General features: G+C 41.3%; 1 protein-coding gene and 1 long non-coding RNA gene across 3 annotated transcripts in view; one reads left to right on the top strand and one right to left on the bottom strand.

The window, feature by feature from the left end:
* The window catches only part of JPH1 (junctophilin 1), a 78,069-nt gene extending 66,746 nt beyond the window's left edge, over positions 1-11,323 (top strand). Inside the window, exons 4-6 of one of the 2 annotated variants that reach the window (XM_073794528.1) lie at positions 3,125-3,765; positions 10,509-10,605; positions 11,045-11,323. In XM_073794528.1, the coding sequence (XP_073650629.1) occupies positions 3,125-3,765; positions 10,509-10,589 (722 nt within the window). In that variant the 3' untranslated portion in view covers positions 10,590-10,605; positions 11,045-11,323. The remainder of the gene's footprint in view (positions 1-3,124; positions 3,766-10,508; positions 10,606-11,044) is intronic. The other variant, XM_073794527.1, reaches the window with a different exon arrangement.
* On the bottom strand, positions 1,588-13,901 carry LOC109548295 (uncharacterized). Its single transcript, XR_012327218.1, has 4 exons — positions 13,202-13,901; positions 12,275-12,403; positions 11,315-11,479; positions 1,588-7,004 (listed from the first exon to the last, which is right to left on the bottom strand). It is a non-coding gene; the product is annotated as an uncharacterized lncRNA (long non-coding RNA).
* Between the last annotated feature and the right edge of the window lie 1,785 nt (positions 13,902-15,686).

Below are 15,686 nucleotides of genomic sequence, written 5' to 3'. Positions count from 1 at the left end.
TCTCACCTTTTCAAAATGGAGCACATAGGCTTTGTGACAGCTTTATTTCTCGTGGTTCAGTGACTGTCTTCTCCTTCCAACATCGAGTACATAACTAGTCATGTTTGCCAGAGATTATTTTTTCCCGTTCTTTTCTGTTGTGTGTATTTAAACATTAGCTTTTAATATGACTTAATCTCGAGAGAGAAGGATTTGCGAAATTAACTTTTGCACTGACCCCTTAGACTGAAAACATTAAAAGTACTTCGTAATTTGTGTTTCAGAGTTAGGCGGCTTAAATGAAAAATGATTGGCTCCAAGAGCCTTGACTATTAATTACCTTTGCACGGAACACTTACTACCATGCCTAGATGGGTATTTCAGTAATGCTCTAAAATTGGATAACAGAGAAGCACAAATGAAACCAAGTTCTGATGAAATCTGGGGTAGAGGGGTGGGAGGAAAATATGTAAATGGTACACTGCAGAGGAGGGGCTTCTCCATGAAAGGCCAGTATAAATGTTCTTCATGGGTTTTTGAAAGTAGGGGCAAGCCTGTTGATGAAGAATGTCGCTTTCTGGTGCTGCCGATGCTTCTTCCTCTTGGTGGTATGTCCCAGTCACAACACCAAGGAAGAATCCAGAAACAAAGCACCTTCTGAATAATTGCAGTTGCCTCTTTTCTTCACTCAAGTGAGATACATCTCTGTGCCAAGAAATCATACTGCCGTTTTTAATGGAGGATGTAAAAGAAAATTGCCAACTTTTTTAAAGGGGGTACTTAACCAAGTTTAGGAAAGGAAATCGCAGTTGTTGGCGGTGTTGACCTGTTTGGGAAATTTGAACCCTGTTTGGCTTTGTCTTCTGGAGGATGGAATATGAGATAATGCTCTTATGCTTTTGGCCCTGAGTACAAGCTATAAATGTGGGTCCTTGGGGATTCTCATTTCTGGGCTTAGTGTATTCCATGTTGCATTATATTTTATCTTAAGGATACACAGGAGCTGTGTGACTTTGGGTTTTTCAGCTGCTACAGCTGTTTCCGTATCAGTGAAATCGGAATATTGCCTGCTTCCTAAGATCTTGCTGAGGCTTTTACATTTTGGAAAGTGCCTTGTATAATAAATGGTAGTCTCACAACATGGGAAGAGCAATTACAAGTCGGTAGTAATGTAATTTTTTTGTTTACCTTTTTGAAATTTTTTATTTTTACACAATTTTCTTTCTTTTTTTTTTTTTTTTTTTTGCGGTACGCGAGCCTCTCACTGCTGTGGCCTCTCCCGTTGCGGAGCACAGGCTCCAGACGCGCAGGCTCAGCGGCCATGGCTCACGGGCCCAGCTGCTCCGCGGCATGTGGGATCTTTCCGGACCGGGGCACGAACCCGCGTCCCCTGCATCGGCAGGCAGACTCTCAACCACTGCGCCACCAGGGAAGCCCTATTTTTACACAATTTTTAAAGGTTATTTTCTATTTACAGTTATTACAAGATATTGGCTATACCCCCCTTGTTGTACAATACATCCTTGAGCCTATCCTACACCCAGTAGTTCTTCTACTCCCCCACCTTATAGTGCCCCTCCCTCCCTCCCTCCCCCCCCCCCCCCACTGGTACCCAGTAGTTTGTTCTCTGTATATCTGTGAGTCTGCTGCTTTTCTGTTATATTTCCTAGTTGGTTGTATCTTTTAGATTCCATAAGTGACACCATACAGTATTTGTTTTTCTCTGACTTATTTCACTTAGCATAATGCCCTCCAAGTCCATCCATGTTGCTGCACATGGGAAACTTGCGTTCTTTTATGTCTGAGTAGTATTCCACGTGTGTGTGTATAAAACCTCTTCTTTATCCATTCATCTGTTGGTGGAGGCAGTATGTACTTTTAACAATTTTAAGGATAATTGTTCTTCAGCCCCTCTGGGCTGAGAGGTGGGAGTAGAGACAGGAAGGGAAGCGAACAGATGCAGTGCTCTGGAGTTGACAAGAGCTGGTCAGCTCCTGTAAGCAAGTTGGTGGGTGATTTCTTCCTTGGGTACTCCAGAGATGACATTGTCAGCTCCTGCCCCTTTGCGGAGAAGAGGGCCAGCTGGACTGTGTGACCTTGACTTGCTGTGATGAAAAATGGCTGATGGGTGAAGTGGTGGCCAAAGGATGCACAGGACCCGGTTACTGGGGAGGGGCTGAGGGGCAAAGTGCCTAGAAAGAAGGGCACTGCCTTGGAGCATGTCTCTGAGGGCCCCAGAAAGGCCCTTCTCTGGACCACTGGCCTCCTTAAATAAGCGCTCACTGCCAGTACCATCTTGTGATGCACATTCTCCTTACACCCCCACTCCCTCCAAAATCTACCCATAAAATAACAATGGCACCAGGGTCCCTTTTTTTAAGTGAAATTTTCTTCTATTTATGAAAATAACATATGATTGTTACACAATTCTAAAGTACTCAGAAAAAGAAAAAAAAAATCCTGAGACTACAGAGCCAAAGACAACTGCCTTGTCTTGACTTTGATGCCTGCAGAAACGCTGCTGATGCAAACCCAGGCTGTGAAGGGACTCCGAGTAAGTCATCTTATAAAGTGTAACCTAAAGCTCAGAAGTTGTTCCTAACTAGGCAGTTTAAATGCTCCTTTGATGAAGGGTCATTAAAACTATGTTATCTGCATGTTCTCCACTGACAGTGTAGAGACTTTATTAAACATTAATATACTTAAGGGTTCTAATATATTACATATTAAACATACGAGTCAGTTTATTTCTGTATATGAGTGTATACTCTGTATTTTAGTTATACCATGTAAATTGGAACGTTCAGATTAATTATGGTGCTGTCTCCAGTGCTCTGTGCATATGAATTCTGCCTCTGTATTCTACCAGCAGCGAAAAGCAGGACTGTTTCACTTTTGTGGCTATCCCAGTAGTGTACATAATGGTATATATTAACTTAAAAACTTTTAATCAGGAAATAATCTTTTCTCCCAGGGAATGAAACGTCCTTATGCTTAGTCGAAGCCTCATAAATATGTTTAAAACAAAAAGAGAAAAGGCTAAGCTGATTTAGCAAAATAATATATGAGTAGAGCCATGAGGAACAAGCCTTTATGCCTTATTATTTTTTATCGCCTTCCCTCGTGTTGTCCCCTTTCTCCCCAGGTCCAGATTATGTCAAACAGAGATTTCAGGAAGGTGTAGATGCTAAAGAAAATCCAGAAGAAAAGGTCCCGGAAAAGCCACCTACACCAAAGGAATCTCCTCATTTTTATCGCAAAGGCACGACACCCCCAGCGTCTCCCGAGGCAAGTCCCAAACAAGGCGGCTCTCCCTCCCCAAAGCCCGTGAAGAAGCAGAATCCCAGCTCAGGGGCCAGACTCAACCAAGACAAAAGGAGTGCAGCCGAGGAGCAGGTGACGGCCACCGTCAATAAGCCCTTGACCTCCAAGGCTCCCACGAAGGAGGTGGGAGCGGCTGTGCCCCACTCCAGGTACTCTGGCCGTCACCATGTCCCTAACCCCAGTAACGGGGAGCTGCACTCTCAGTATCACGGCTACTACGTGAAACTGAACGCCCCCCAGTACCCCCCGGAGGACGTGGAAGAAGAGGAAGGGCCAAGCCAGTCTTCCTCGGCGCTGGTGCACAAGCCATCGCCCAACAGGTGGAGTCCCCCTAAATCTGTGACAAAACCAGTTGCCAAAGAAAGCAAAGCTGAGCCAAAAGCTAAGAAGTCTGAACTTGCTATACCAAAGAACCCAGCAAGCAACGATTCGTGCCCTGCTTTGGAAAAAGAAGCCAATTCGGTAAGTCGTGCGAGACGTGTTTTTCTCTCACTTCTGCTCCTTTTGGTTCTTTCGGGTGGCAGCGTGGGGCATCTGCGCCTTGATGATGACGATTTGCACCTACGCTTAGCAAAAGTCCCTGGGAGCACCGGGCTGTGCAGAGTAGAGCCTAGCACTGGTAGCTTGAGCCACAGTGGGCTCTCGGGCAGAAATTCCTCTGTGCTCACTCGGCCAACCCTCAGGCTTCATGCAGGTAGGCTGACGTGACTAGCTTGTTGCAGCTCCACTTTTACAAGCCTTTACCAGCACTTCTTGGTGAGCTTCATGGTAGCTGTTGAATTCCCTGGCGGTCCAGTGGTTAGGACTCTGCACTTTTGTTCCCGGTGGATTTAAGGTTCTTTCTTCGTTGTGAAAGAATTCGGAGACAAAGTGATAGATTTATTTAGAGGAAAACACACTCCACAGACAGAGTGTGGGCCATCTTGGAAGGCAAGAGGCTTCGAAATATGGGGTGGTTCATTTTTATGGGCTGGTAATTTCATAGGCTAATGAGTGGATTATTCCAACTTTGGGGGAAGGGCCGGGGATTTCCAGGAATTGGGTCACCGCCCACTTTGTGACCTTTTATGGTTGGCCTCGGAACTGTCGTGGCGCTGGTGGATGTGTCATTTAGCATATGGTGATACATTACAATGAGCATGCAATGAGGCTTAAGGTCTTCTGGAAGTCAGATCTTCTGCCATCTTGGACCTAGTTGGTTCTAACCAGTCTTTGTCATGTACTATGGCTATATCATTCTTTTAAAGGTTGTGCCCTGCCCCCTTCTGTCCTGTTTCACTTTCACTGCCGAGGGCCGGGGTTCGATCCCTGGTCAGGGAACTAAGATCCCACAAGCTGTGAGGCACCACCGTAAAAAAAAAAAAGGACTACATGGTAGCTGTCTTATTAGCTCTGGCTGCTATAACAAAACTACCCTAGACTGGGTGGTCTAAACAGCAAACATTTATTTCTCACAGTTCTGAAGGCTCAGGAGTCCCAAGATCAAGGCACCAGCAGATTCAGTGTCTGGTGAGAAGCCACTTACTTCCTGGTCCATAGAACACAGGCCGTCTTCTCCCTGTGTCCTCACGGGACTGAGAGGAAACAAGCTCTCTGGCGTCTCTTCTTGGAAGGGCACTAATCCCATCCTGAGGGCTCCACCCTCATGAGCTGATTCTCTCCCAAAGGTTCCACCTCCAAATACCATCACATTGGGGGTTAGGGCTTCAGTGGATGAATTTGGGGGCAGGGGATAGATCCAAATATGCAGTCCATAACAATAGCTAATTCTGAGGGCTGGGAAGGAATCACGGCCCACCTGCCCCCTGCGCCTGTGCTCTAACCAGGAGGAGGGCTCCACTGCCATTTGCTAAGTCCTTAACCTGCCTTTTGACTCTGCACCCACAATGGTCAGCATCTTTAGACAAAAGAACATCTTTTCTAGCTATTATGAATTATTCTCATAAATAGTGTGGATTTTATTTAATGGCCAGGCTTTGCAGCTAGAACTTTTTCTTTCCCATATGAGAAGTGAAATTTTTCAACTGTTTAAGAAAATCACTTTGGTCTTCTAACTCCTCCGAGTGTCAGTTCTCCTAAAATTTCAGTTTTCTGGTAGATGCTAGTTTTATTATGAGTCTGGAGCATTTAAGGTTTTTGTTATTACATCCTCATTCCATGAGATTTGTTAATGATAAAAGGAATTAGTATTTTATCAAATTCTGTAGCATTTATAAAATCTGAAGCTAAGTAATTTTTGATAAAAAGCTGACTGATCTGTTGACCTAGTCATATGCCTTTGGAAAAGATTGTCATTTAGGGAGGAAGCCATAGCTGACCCAGTATTTACTAGTAATTTCAGAAACATTTGCATAAAGGTGTGGATTAATATTTTGGCCAACAATACATCCATCAGTTTCTTACCTTTAAGAAAAAATTCTTACTGTTCTATCTACTCATAGGGTTAGACATTGAAATTCATTTTTTAATTAACTTATATTTGAAATTTCTTAGGTTTATTTTGCTAATATCTATCAACACAGGTTCCCACCTTTTTAAAATTCTCACCATTTTAATTATCTAAATATGAATAAATCAGGTTAACTTTCTGAGAGTCAACCTCCATGTAGATAAATGGTTTTCAAAACAATAACTTTGAGACTGTTCAGTGAGCATTCATCTTTTAAAATATTTTAACACTGGTATGTCAGTATCCTGATATTATAACTGTCTGTGCTAATATCATCACTACTGAATTTGTTAAATGTGATAACTCACTTCTTATTTGGCTTTCAGCATTTATAGCCATAGGTTAGTAAAGCCTCACCTACGTATTAGTATTGGTTTGCCTGATTTACAAAGGGGAGATTCAGGCAATGCAAGGCTATTATCGTTTATACCTTCGGGTACCCAGTAGTGGGGTTCAGTTGATTTCCAGAACTCCCCAAGGGGAAGCGTGTGCCCCAGTGTTCCTCATATTAGATGAGCTACCTAGTTGTCTTTCTGTAAAACGTTACTAATAGGTATATTTGGTAAATTCACAGCCTTCTTGTTCAGAAACAGCATCTGTCTTAACGAATGTGCGAAACAGTCAGATTCTGGGAGTTGGCCAAGCATCGTGCAGCTCTGCAGGCCGGTCTCTAGGGTTCCCCTAAACACCCCAAGAGAGAAGGGAGGCCAGCAGCTCTGCACCTCTGCCGGAAGGCAGGACTGAGTTGGCACCTTCGTGCGGAGACTTTCACAATTAACCTTCTCTTCCTTAATAACATAAAGCTGCCTCTCGCACCCCTTATAACTGTTTTCTTCACAGAGAGTTAGGAAGTGACAAAATCATCCTAAAGGTAGGCAGTGAATGGCCTTTAAAACAAAAGAGCACTGCATACAATTTCGAGGTAAAAAGACACTGTGTAAGTTAGAAGTTTACAAATAACAACGTGGAAATTCATGGCAGAGTTCACACTAAAGCAGACATCTGAGGGGAAGCAGACTGAATCCATCTTTGTGAGAGATCCACCTTGAGTCAGCATCGCCACGTGTAGGGTGGCTGACCAAACCATCTGCACAATTTTAGCCAGCTTACTGAGACAGGGTAGGCTAGTGGCTAGCGGTAGGGCCTCTGGCGCCAGACTTCACAGGTTCACATCCTAGCTGTGTTACTTACCAGCTCGATGACCTTAGGCAAGTTTCTTGACTGCTCCGTGACTTGATTTTTTCATCTGTACCTGTATCAAGGGTTGTGGTAAAGATTAAATGAGTTGATACTTTATAAAGTTCTCAGCACAGTGCCTAGCACAAAGTAAGTATTCAAAGAGCGTTGACTGTTACTGAGTTCGCCTTAACACTAGTTGGAGCATAAATAGTTCATAAATATTCCAGTAGGTTTTGACCCACCCTCAGGATCACCCTAGATATTGATCTCCTAGAAATCCAGAGACTCTTCTGGGACACAGGCTGACACTTAGGGGAAGGGAAGCCCTGGCAAGGCTCACTGTGCACCATCCCTTCAGTCTGTGACTCCTATGGACTCAATGCTATGGGATGCCAGAATTTTTTGTAGGATTTTTGCAGTGTGGCAGCTTGGCTAGGAGGCAGTAGAGGTATCTTTAGAACCTTATCGTCAAATAGACTAGTGAGGAGTCTTCTTTTTAGGAATCTCAACTCCTGAAAACTACCTGCACTTTTCTCTTAGCAATTACACCGATCAGCCTCAGAGTCTGAGATTTACCCGACCTTTCTTCTGAATTGTCGTAAAACCTAAGGCATCCCTATCCCTGTTAGATCAGGTTTGAAACACACACACACATTCCATAAATACATATAATTAAACTTGGCTTTTTCCATGTTTTTGGAGAAGTTTGAGGTTTAACATAAACTATACTAACTAACTCTTCAGAAAATTCTTCACAATTTTAAATGAGCGATAGTATCTTGAAGAAAAAAATTTTGAGTTAGAACGTCTTTCCATATTTTGACTTCCTGCACTTTATTTTCTAACTGCCTGAAAGTTTCTTCCAAACAAGACTCGCACTTTGCCCTGCCACAGCTTCTTTTATTACACCTGTCCCAGTCCGTCTTGAAAATCAAGACTGATTTTTTTTTTTCATTTTGCTATTTTAAGCTACAACTGGCCACCACAGTCATATTTATGAGACTTCACCTTAAAGCTTTCCACCCTGTACCCAGCCCAGGTATCTGAAGAGCACAGAGGTCACTGACGTCTTGGTATCTGCCTATTAAACATAGCATCCCAGAACTTATTTTTTACCTGGTTGCTGTTTGAGTCTTTTATTGCTGGTTTACCCTCATCTTCACTGAGTCATCTTTAAAAATAGCTTTATATAATGGAGCTATACTAGTAGGAGAAATATACATATATTTGTATATTAGAATATATACGAGAAATACATGTTCAATAGTGTTAGGTATATAAATATATATACACACACAAGCCCAAAATACTAACCAATTCAAAAAGGTTAGAAATTCATAGAACCTTATAAGGATTTATGAAATGGGAGTTAAAGGTCCAGGCACACCTTAAGTCTTTGAAAGTAGCTTTACCGAAGGTACTCTATTATTCCGCTTTCCTAGCGTCCGTGTAAGTCACTGAACTCCACATTGTATTGCTCTGACCCTGTTACTTTTCCTCAACTTCTTTCATATCACTGTCTTTAGGAATTATGAAAAGAAATCCACTAACCCAAAAGAGTTGAGACGATCCCAAAATTCTTAACACATTCATGGCAAGATCTAATCAGTTTGTGTAGTAACAGCATTTCCTTAATCTCCATGCTGAGTAATGACGTTGAACGATCATCTCAATTATTTTCTGAGTTATAAGAGTTTCCTACATTATTGATATGTTCTAAGTTAACCATGATTGACTGACTGAGGAGTTACATAGGTTGAGAACACAACTCTACTAAAAGAACCATTGGTCATTATCAAGATTTGATGTTTTTCTGATACTACAGTATCATAGGATGTAGATGAAAATGCCATTTTAAAGAAGTTGATGGGAAATTATTTTTAAACTAAGGCCTGTGGGTTTAATAGAGATAAAAAGAACATGTAGCTCTGAAGTGAACAGACTAAAGTTTAATCCCAGTTCTAATTTGTTCAAACTGGCTCGAGTAACCTTGGGCAAGACATTTACCCTCTCGGAGCTTTGTAAAATGGAACTAATAGTCACCGTGAAGAATTGTTTGTTTTCCTCCCATTTACTTGGGGTTTAGGAACTAGGCTTTTTCTTCTTCCTAACAGTCCCTACATCAAGGGCACCCATTTTTATTCCTCCTCTCTCTCACCCTGATTTTATTAATCACCCTGTGCCTCATTTAATACAGTGAATATATCAGTTCAACCACCACCTCCATAGTACTTGGAAAAGTACCAAAGGATTGGTTTTCATTAAATATTGGTTGCCTGGATGAACTGGGCAGCCCTTATGTGTGGGTATAGAGTGGTAAACAAGGCAGTGCCCCTGTGGAACTCAGTCTAGGGGGAAAGATGACAGTTAACAAGAAACGACAGTAAAGTGTGAAGCATTAGGGTAAAGAACAGGGTACTCTGACCTCTACCAAGGAGGTTGTGACCTCATCCAGAAAGGAGATGTCCTTGAAGGATATGAGACTCAAGCCCTAGGTCCTGCGAGATAAGCACTGGACCAGTGGCAGTTCCGGTCTCCCTTGCTCACTTACCCACCCCCTCCCCGCAAAAAAAATCACATCAATACGACATATGAGGACTCTGACCCAGTTTCACTGTAGTCTCATTGGATAGTCAAATATAGTACAACTGTTTCCTCATCTGTAGAATGAGAATAAAACTACCTACCCAACCTCTCTTATATGGCAAGTTTTAGAACACTTTTTAGAACACTTTTAATGCTACTTAAGAATTAGACACTATTTTAATAGTAAATACCAAGATCGCATCTTTGTAATAAAGATGGCCAAGCACAGGCAGATCTAAAAAGATGGGTCATAAAAGGTTTCTTTGTTTTTTTTTAAAAAAAAAAAATGAATTTTGGGTACCTTGGGCTATGTGGTATTTATTTATAGCAGTATTTGGCAAAATAGGACTCTGATTTGTTAAAATGTAACCTGATTTCTGAAACGTTGTGGCTTTAAGCAGAGGAATTAAAAATTAGAGCTGCACAGTAACTTCTGAGAGGGCTCAATTTCCCACTTGCAGCTTTTACCTAAAAAGAAACCCAGGAAAAGCAAGAAAAGCAAGAGTCAAAGAACCTCATTTTGAGTTTTTCCTAAACTTTTCCAGAGCAGCCTCATTGTCTGCGGATTTCACTCTCCCCTTCTAACTGCCTTTATGAGGAAATGATTCTTCTTTATCCGACGACTTACATACACCTTAACAAAAATGCGTATCTAATTCCCATCAGTTTTTAAACCCTTTACGGTGAGCTGTGTCTCACCCAGAGTGTTGCCCAGTGTTTCGAGGTGAAGTCGATTACTTTTTAAGTCGTTTTTTAGCTTTAATCAAGACTGGATTCATCTTTAAGTGAAAGTTGAGAGACGGCTCCATTTAAATACAGCCTAGCTATTTTTAGTTTATACCTTTTGGAACTGCCGTCATTCTTCATACCTTATTTACTGCAGCTGTGTTGGGTCTTTTTAAATATTTTTGGTAATTGGTTTTGTGAGCTAATTTATCTACTGCCGTTAACATGGAAAAGTGACACTTGTTTTGTTCTATTTCGTTTCCAGGGCCCTAATTCAATCATGATTGTCCTCGTCATGCTGTTGAATATCGGGTTGGCCATTCTTTTTGTTCACTTTCTAACTTGATTGGAATTAGGAAAAGGTAAGAACAGCCTTCATTTCTCTATAAAATCACAATATATAACATTTTTTCCCCGTATTCAATTTTTTTTTTTTTAACAACTACGTATTGTCCTTCACTTTAATTGTGGCTGTGTCTGAATGCGATTCAACATAGTTACTCAATGATGTAACTGTTTTGACCCTTCAGTGAAGTCATGACAACTAGTGGTGTTAGCCCACAGTTCTCTGCGGTGGTGTCATCAGCCCTTTAAATGGCACACCGCAGTCAGACTCAGACACAGGGAAGGAGGCTTGGAATTAGGATGGGATCACCAGAGAGAGAGATGAAACTGGGGAAATTCAGCCGGAGGACCCGTTCGGTCCCCCTGGGAATGCTTTGGGGTCCTCTGGGAGCTGAAGCAAGCAGCCATGTTGGAGAGCAAAACTTAATAATCATTCTTTTTTAAAATCTGCTGAAGCAGCCCCATCCGGCGAAGTTCCTGGCATTGGCTACTCCATCTGTCCTAGCAGAGTGTGACTAAACTGGAAATGTATGGAGCTGCATTTTTTTTTTTTTTTTGATGGAAGTCAACAGCTGCCTTACTATTTTACCATCTGACGATTCTAGTAGGGAGCTGGGGAAACAAACGACTGCCCGAGGAATGCGGTCGGAGGATTGTGTTGCTGTGGCCGTGGTTCCAGCATTCACTCCTGTCTCATTAGAAGAAGTAGGTAGCCGCATCACTCACCAGTCTTATGCCATGACCTGCTGCTTTCTCATCTCCTGGAACGTCCCGGGAGAGAAGGTTTCGTTGGCTTGTGCACGATGATGTTCATTTCTGCTGTTTATTTAAATCCGATGTATAGTCATCTTCAACATGCGGTCCCGGCTGGCTGAAGCACATGTGTCGCATCTCAAGGAAAAGAAACAACAGACTGCTAGAGAAAATGTGTTTATTTTGATAGCAATACATCATTCTTCGTGTCGTTTAGTCTTCCTAAACCTGTAAAAGGCTAAAAGTTAGCAATTTGAAAGGCATTACACCTACCTAAAAATAATTTAACTTTAAACATTTTTAACACTACTGAGATGAATTATTTACGCACTTAGGAGGTGCTAAATTTTAAAAGCTGAAACACGAGAGAATTCTAAGAAGTAGAGTCAAAATGTTGCATGGATTGCAGTAATCGGTGTTTAAAGGATTCAGTTTCATTGCTGACGTACTTTGCCAACCAAATAAAATCTTGTCAGTAGCTATGTTAATTCCCATGAAAGTTAAGCAAGATGCTATTAATAACTGCTCTTTTTTTTTCTCCCCCAAACTTAAATTTTTGTTGAATACGTTCAGGTAGAGCATAAAGCTTTGTTAAAATCAGTGCTTCTCAATTTTACGCCTTTCATGTTTTTCAAAGTCCTTTTGTAACTGTATTTCACATTTTAAAGGCTTAGACAATTTTTAAGTATCTGTCTTTTGCAGTCCTTTGTTATTCTGACATAATCTGATTTTTTTGCTGTTTTATAATTTATTCTTTATTACTCAGAAGCATGCTTATTTAGAGAAACTACGTGGTCTTTATAAAAATACTTATTTAAAAAGAAAATCAGGGGAGGTAAGTTATCTGTCCAATCTTGGTAAGACGTTACTGAGGAGAGGGAGCTCTTCCTAAACATTTTCACGATCTGCATGGTTTAATCAGATTCTTTTTACCTTATCTGCTACTGTTCCGACGCAGGAGAGACAATTCCCGTATTAGCACAGGTGTGGACTGAATGCTTTGTCACCTGCAGGGCAGTAACGCAGTGGTGTTTTTTGCAGAAGTACAATATGTTGAGAATCCTGGGTGTGACCAATATGGAATAAAGAAGAAAGCAGAAAGAGAGCAAATGAAAATTACAACTTGTATATTTATTTATTTTTTACATTTTGCTTTGACTTTTAAATTTAGGAAGTATACGTTTTCCCCCAAGAAACGTTTCAGTTCCTGTGTCAGTCTCAATATTCTCACTGCTCCTTCCTCACCCCATCGCTCTTGATGCTGGGAAAGCTGATTTTTTAAAAAAATTAAATAAAATATTTAATCTTAAGTGTTTATTTCGAATGTGTAATGCTTTGGAAAATAATGGGTAACAGATAATAAAGGATATGTTTATAAAGTGAGCATGTTGGTTCCATTTATAAATGTATGTATGATTTATAAGCTTTTTTAAAAACAAAGCTCAAATTGTTGGTATTTTTCTAAAATGTGCACAGCTGTATTTTACATGAAAGGCTCTTTCTAATGGGTTGTTATACTGTACTCTACATTTTGGACAGCACATGAAGTCTGCCAATGTACTTAATAAAACATGACTTTGTTTATTTAAAGTTTCTTGCTGTGAAAAAGAACTCCCTACCTGCGAGTTCCGTTATTTATAATCCTTGAAACCAAAATGTATAATGTACAGTTTTCACAACTGTATCTGCTCTAATAAAAAAAAAACGTTGGTTATTAATAAAGTTGCAGGTGTGTTTCCTTTATGAGTAAATTACTGTCTTGAGTTATGTGGAATTTTTGGCTGGTGATGGTGGTGAAAGAAAGATCTGCTGAGAAATTAATAATAGAAATGGGGGGGGCGCAGTGCTCAAAGAACCCACCTGGCAGAAGGTCTTACGCTGCACCATTAAGTTTTTTCTTCGTCTCTTTCATCTTAGGCCTTTGGAATCATTTTGCAAAGTAAGATTCATCGCTCTGCTTTACTGCCTTCGTTAATTGTGTTAGTGCCTTATCGCGGGTTTTGAATCTGCTCCTGTTTTTAAGGAAAACTTAAAGATGAAGTAAGTCTCTCCTGCGTGGGCACTTTTCAGTTACAGTTTTCTGACCATTGTGGCCCAAAGAAATTACTATGTTGCTCTGGCCTCTGCTGCTTAGGTCCAAAGTGCAGCTGAATAAACTTGCTGCCACTAGAACCTGCAGCCTTTGAAGCCATCCTCGGTGCTGGCCTCGGCTGGCTCCACGCATCAGCAGGCAGCCTGTGAAGTACAATAAACGGACCTTCTCCAGAACAGCCTCCCACGGAGCTGCCACAGCGCTTTTAAATTCCCAAGTGAGCCACTCTTGTTGAGGGCTGAGGTATCGAAGACCCCCACGTAAGCAATGCCCAGTTACCGCCTCTAGGTGTTAACGGATTTATCAACTCACGTGATTCATCTCCTAGCAAATCCTAAGGGAACAGAACACAGGACAGACTACTTTGGAGCAGGCGGGAGAAGCACAGGGTGCTAGAAAGATTATCGACTCCAGATTCGTGTCCAAACCACGTGTTTCGGTGGCTGGAGCCAAAGCTAGGGTGAAGACCGTGTGGTTGGGAGATCTGGAAAATACTCTGCGTGCCCTTTTCGTACAACAGCTATTCCAAGAGTCGTGGTGAGCAGCTCCCTAGGCTCAACCTGTGCACTCGCAGCCCTCCCCCAGGCTCTGCAAAGCGGTGTAGACTCTTCTCTCCAACTTCATAGGCAGCCGTGGACGTGGCATATTCTGCCAGGACAGTGTAAGGATCCATCAGGCTGTGTTCGATGATCCCAGGTGTATCAATTATCTATGTCCAGCATGTCCTTCTTACCCCCAAAGTACCAGAAAGGACTTAGGATTCTGTCATAGCCTCTACAGGGGTCTGACATATGGGAGTAGGAGAAAATATCAGCGTATATAGAATGCAGTGAATATGGGTGAAGTTTTGGCTGTGGTCATGATTGATGGAGGAATTCTTCTCTAATCTGTGTCCCTGGTTTCCTCATCTGTAAAATGGGTAGAACCACAGCACTGACCTCATCAGAGGAGGAGATGAGCTTATTTACCTTAAGTGCTTAGTACAGTACCTGGCACATAGGAACTGCTTCGTACATGTTAGCCTTTACTAATTGGAAGAACTAGGGGAAATTTTAATTCCTGTGTCTCGAACACATTAAAAAATATATAGTAAGATCCCACTAAAGGCCTCTTTGTAAAGGTTAATTATGCCATAGGTCATATGATGTTCTTTAGTGGTAGTCATTGAGTCTCTCACTGGGAAAATCGAAGGCCACACTTACAGAGCTCCGTCTCTACACTAAAATGTGATTTTTAATATAGTAGGATGCGAGACATTTGCTTTACACAAAGAACTTTCTCGTCTCATTAGAGTCTTACAAGGTCCCTGTGAACGATTTCCTGCAGGTAAATGACTTGCCCAAGGTCATGTAGCCAAAAAGTTACGAATATTTGTATCAGAGTCCCAGCTATGACTCTAAATGCTGTGCTTTTTCATTTCATATATTGACTAGCATTATTCCAGACTGTCACACTGATCAGCCATGAAAAGGCAGAAAATACGATGAAATTCAAGGTAACAGTATGGGTTGAATGAGCCCATTTCCGTAAGTTCCTGAATGCTACTCAGTTGATGTAACTATAACAGAGACTATCGAAAGTTCTGAATAAGGTACTTAAAATCCTAAATGTTAAGTATATTTAAGTTTCATAACTTTTAGTTAGGTATTTAAATAAGATGTTGATTTTTGAACCTTAAAAAATACTAAACATTATTAATAAACGTTTAGTTCTTAAGTGCTATCTTGCTTGGTATTTTGGAGTAAGAGGCATTTTACAAATGAACTTGGGATGGGTTGTGTTTGAACCTGATCTCTAGGATTAACCCAGAAACCGCACAGAGAAGGCCTAAAAGATTTAGATGTATATCATGATGTTCTTTTGAATACTTTATCTTAGTGTCCCATAGAATTGCCTTGGTATTCTCTCGGAATCCCAAGTCTCATTTAGGTAAACTATTAGTAGAATTAACACAGAAAGTGAGGGCCAGAGATTTGGTCAGCTAGTGATTGATAAGGCTGTTTGCTTACTGTGGTGAAGAGTATTATCCATCTTTGAAAAGAATTTTGGAGAGAGGGTGGGGAGGCAGAGATAAAATCAGTGGAAGATGACTACAACGTTGAGGTACAAGTCTTTCCTTGTCTGCATCCTTGTCCCAAGCAAACTCATTCAGGAAATTATCAAGAACAATACTGAACATTCAGTGGAATTCATGACGATATTTGCTTCAGGGAAAGCAGTGGAAGAGGGCTTTAGTTTAAGACTATATGTATC

The sequence above is a fragment of the Tursiops truncatus genome, chromosome 17, assembly GCF_011762595.2.
Source record: "Tursiops truncatus isolate mTurTru1 chromosome 17, mTurTru1.mat.Y, whole genome shotgun sequence".
In the NCBI taxonomy this organism is placed as follows: Eukaryota; Metazoa; Chordata; class Mammalia; order Artiodactyla; family Delphinidae; genus Tursiops; species Tursiops truncatus.
Note: the sequence above shows the minus strand (reverse complement) of the source record. Positions and strands in the feature narration are given on the sequence as shown.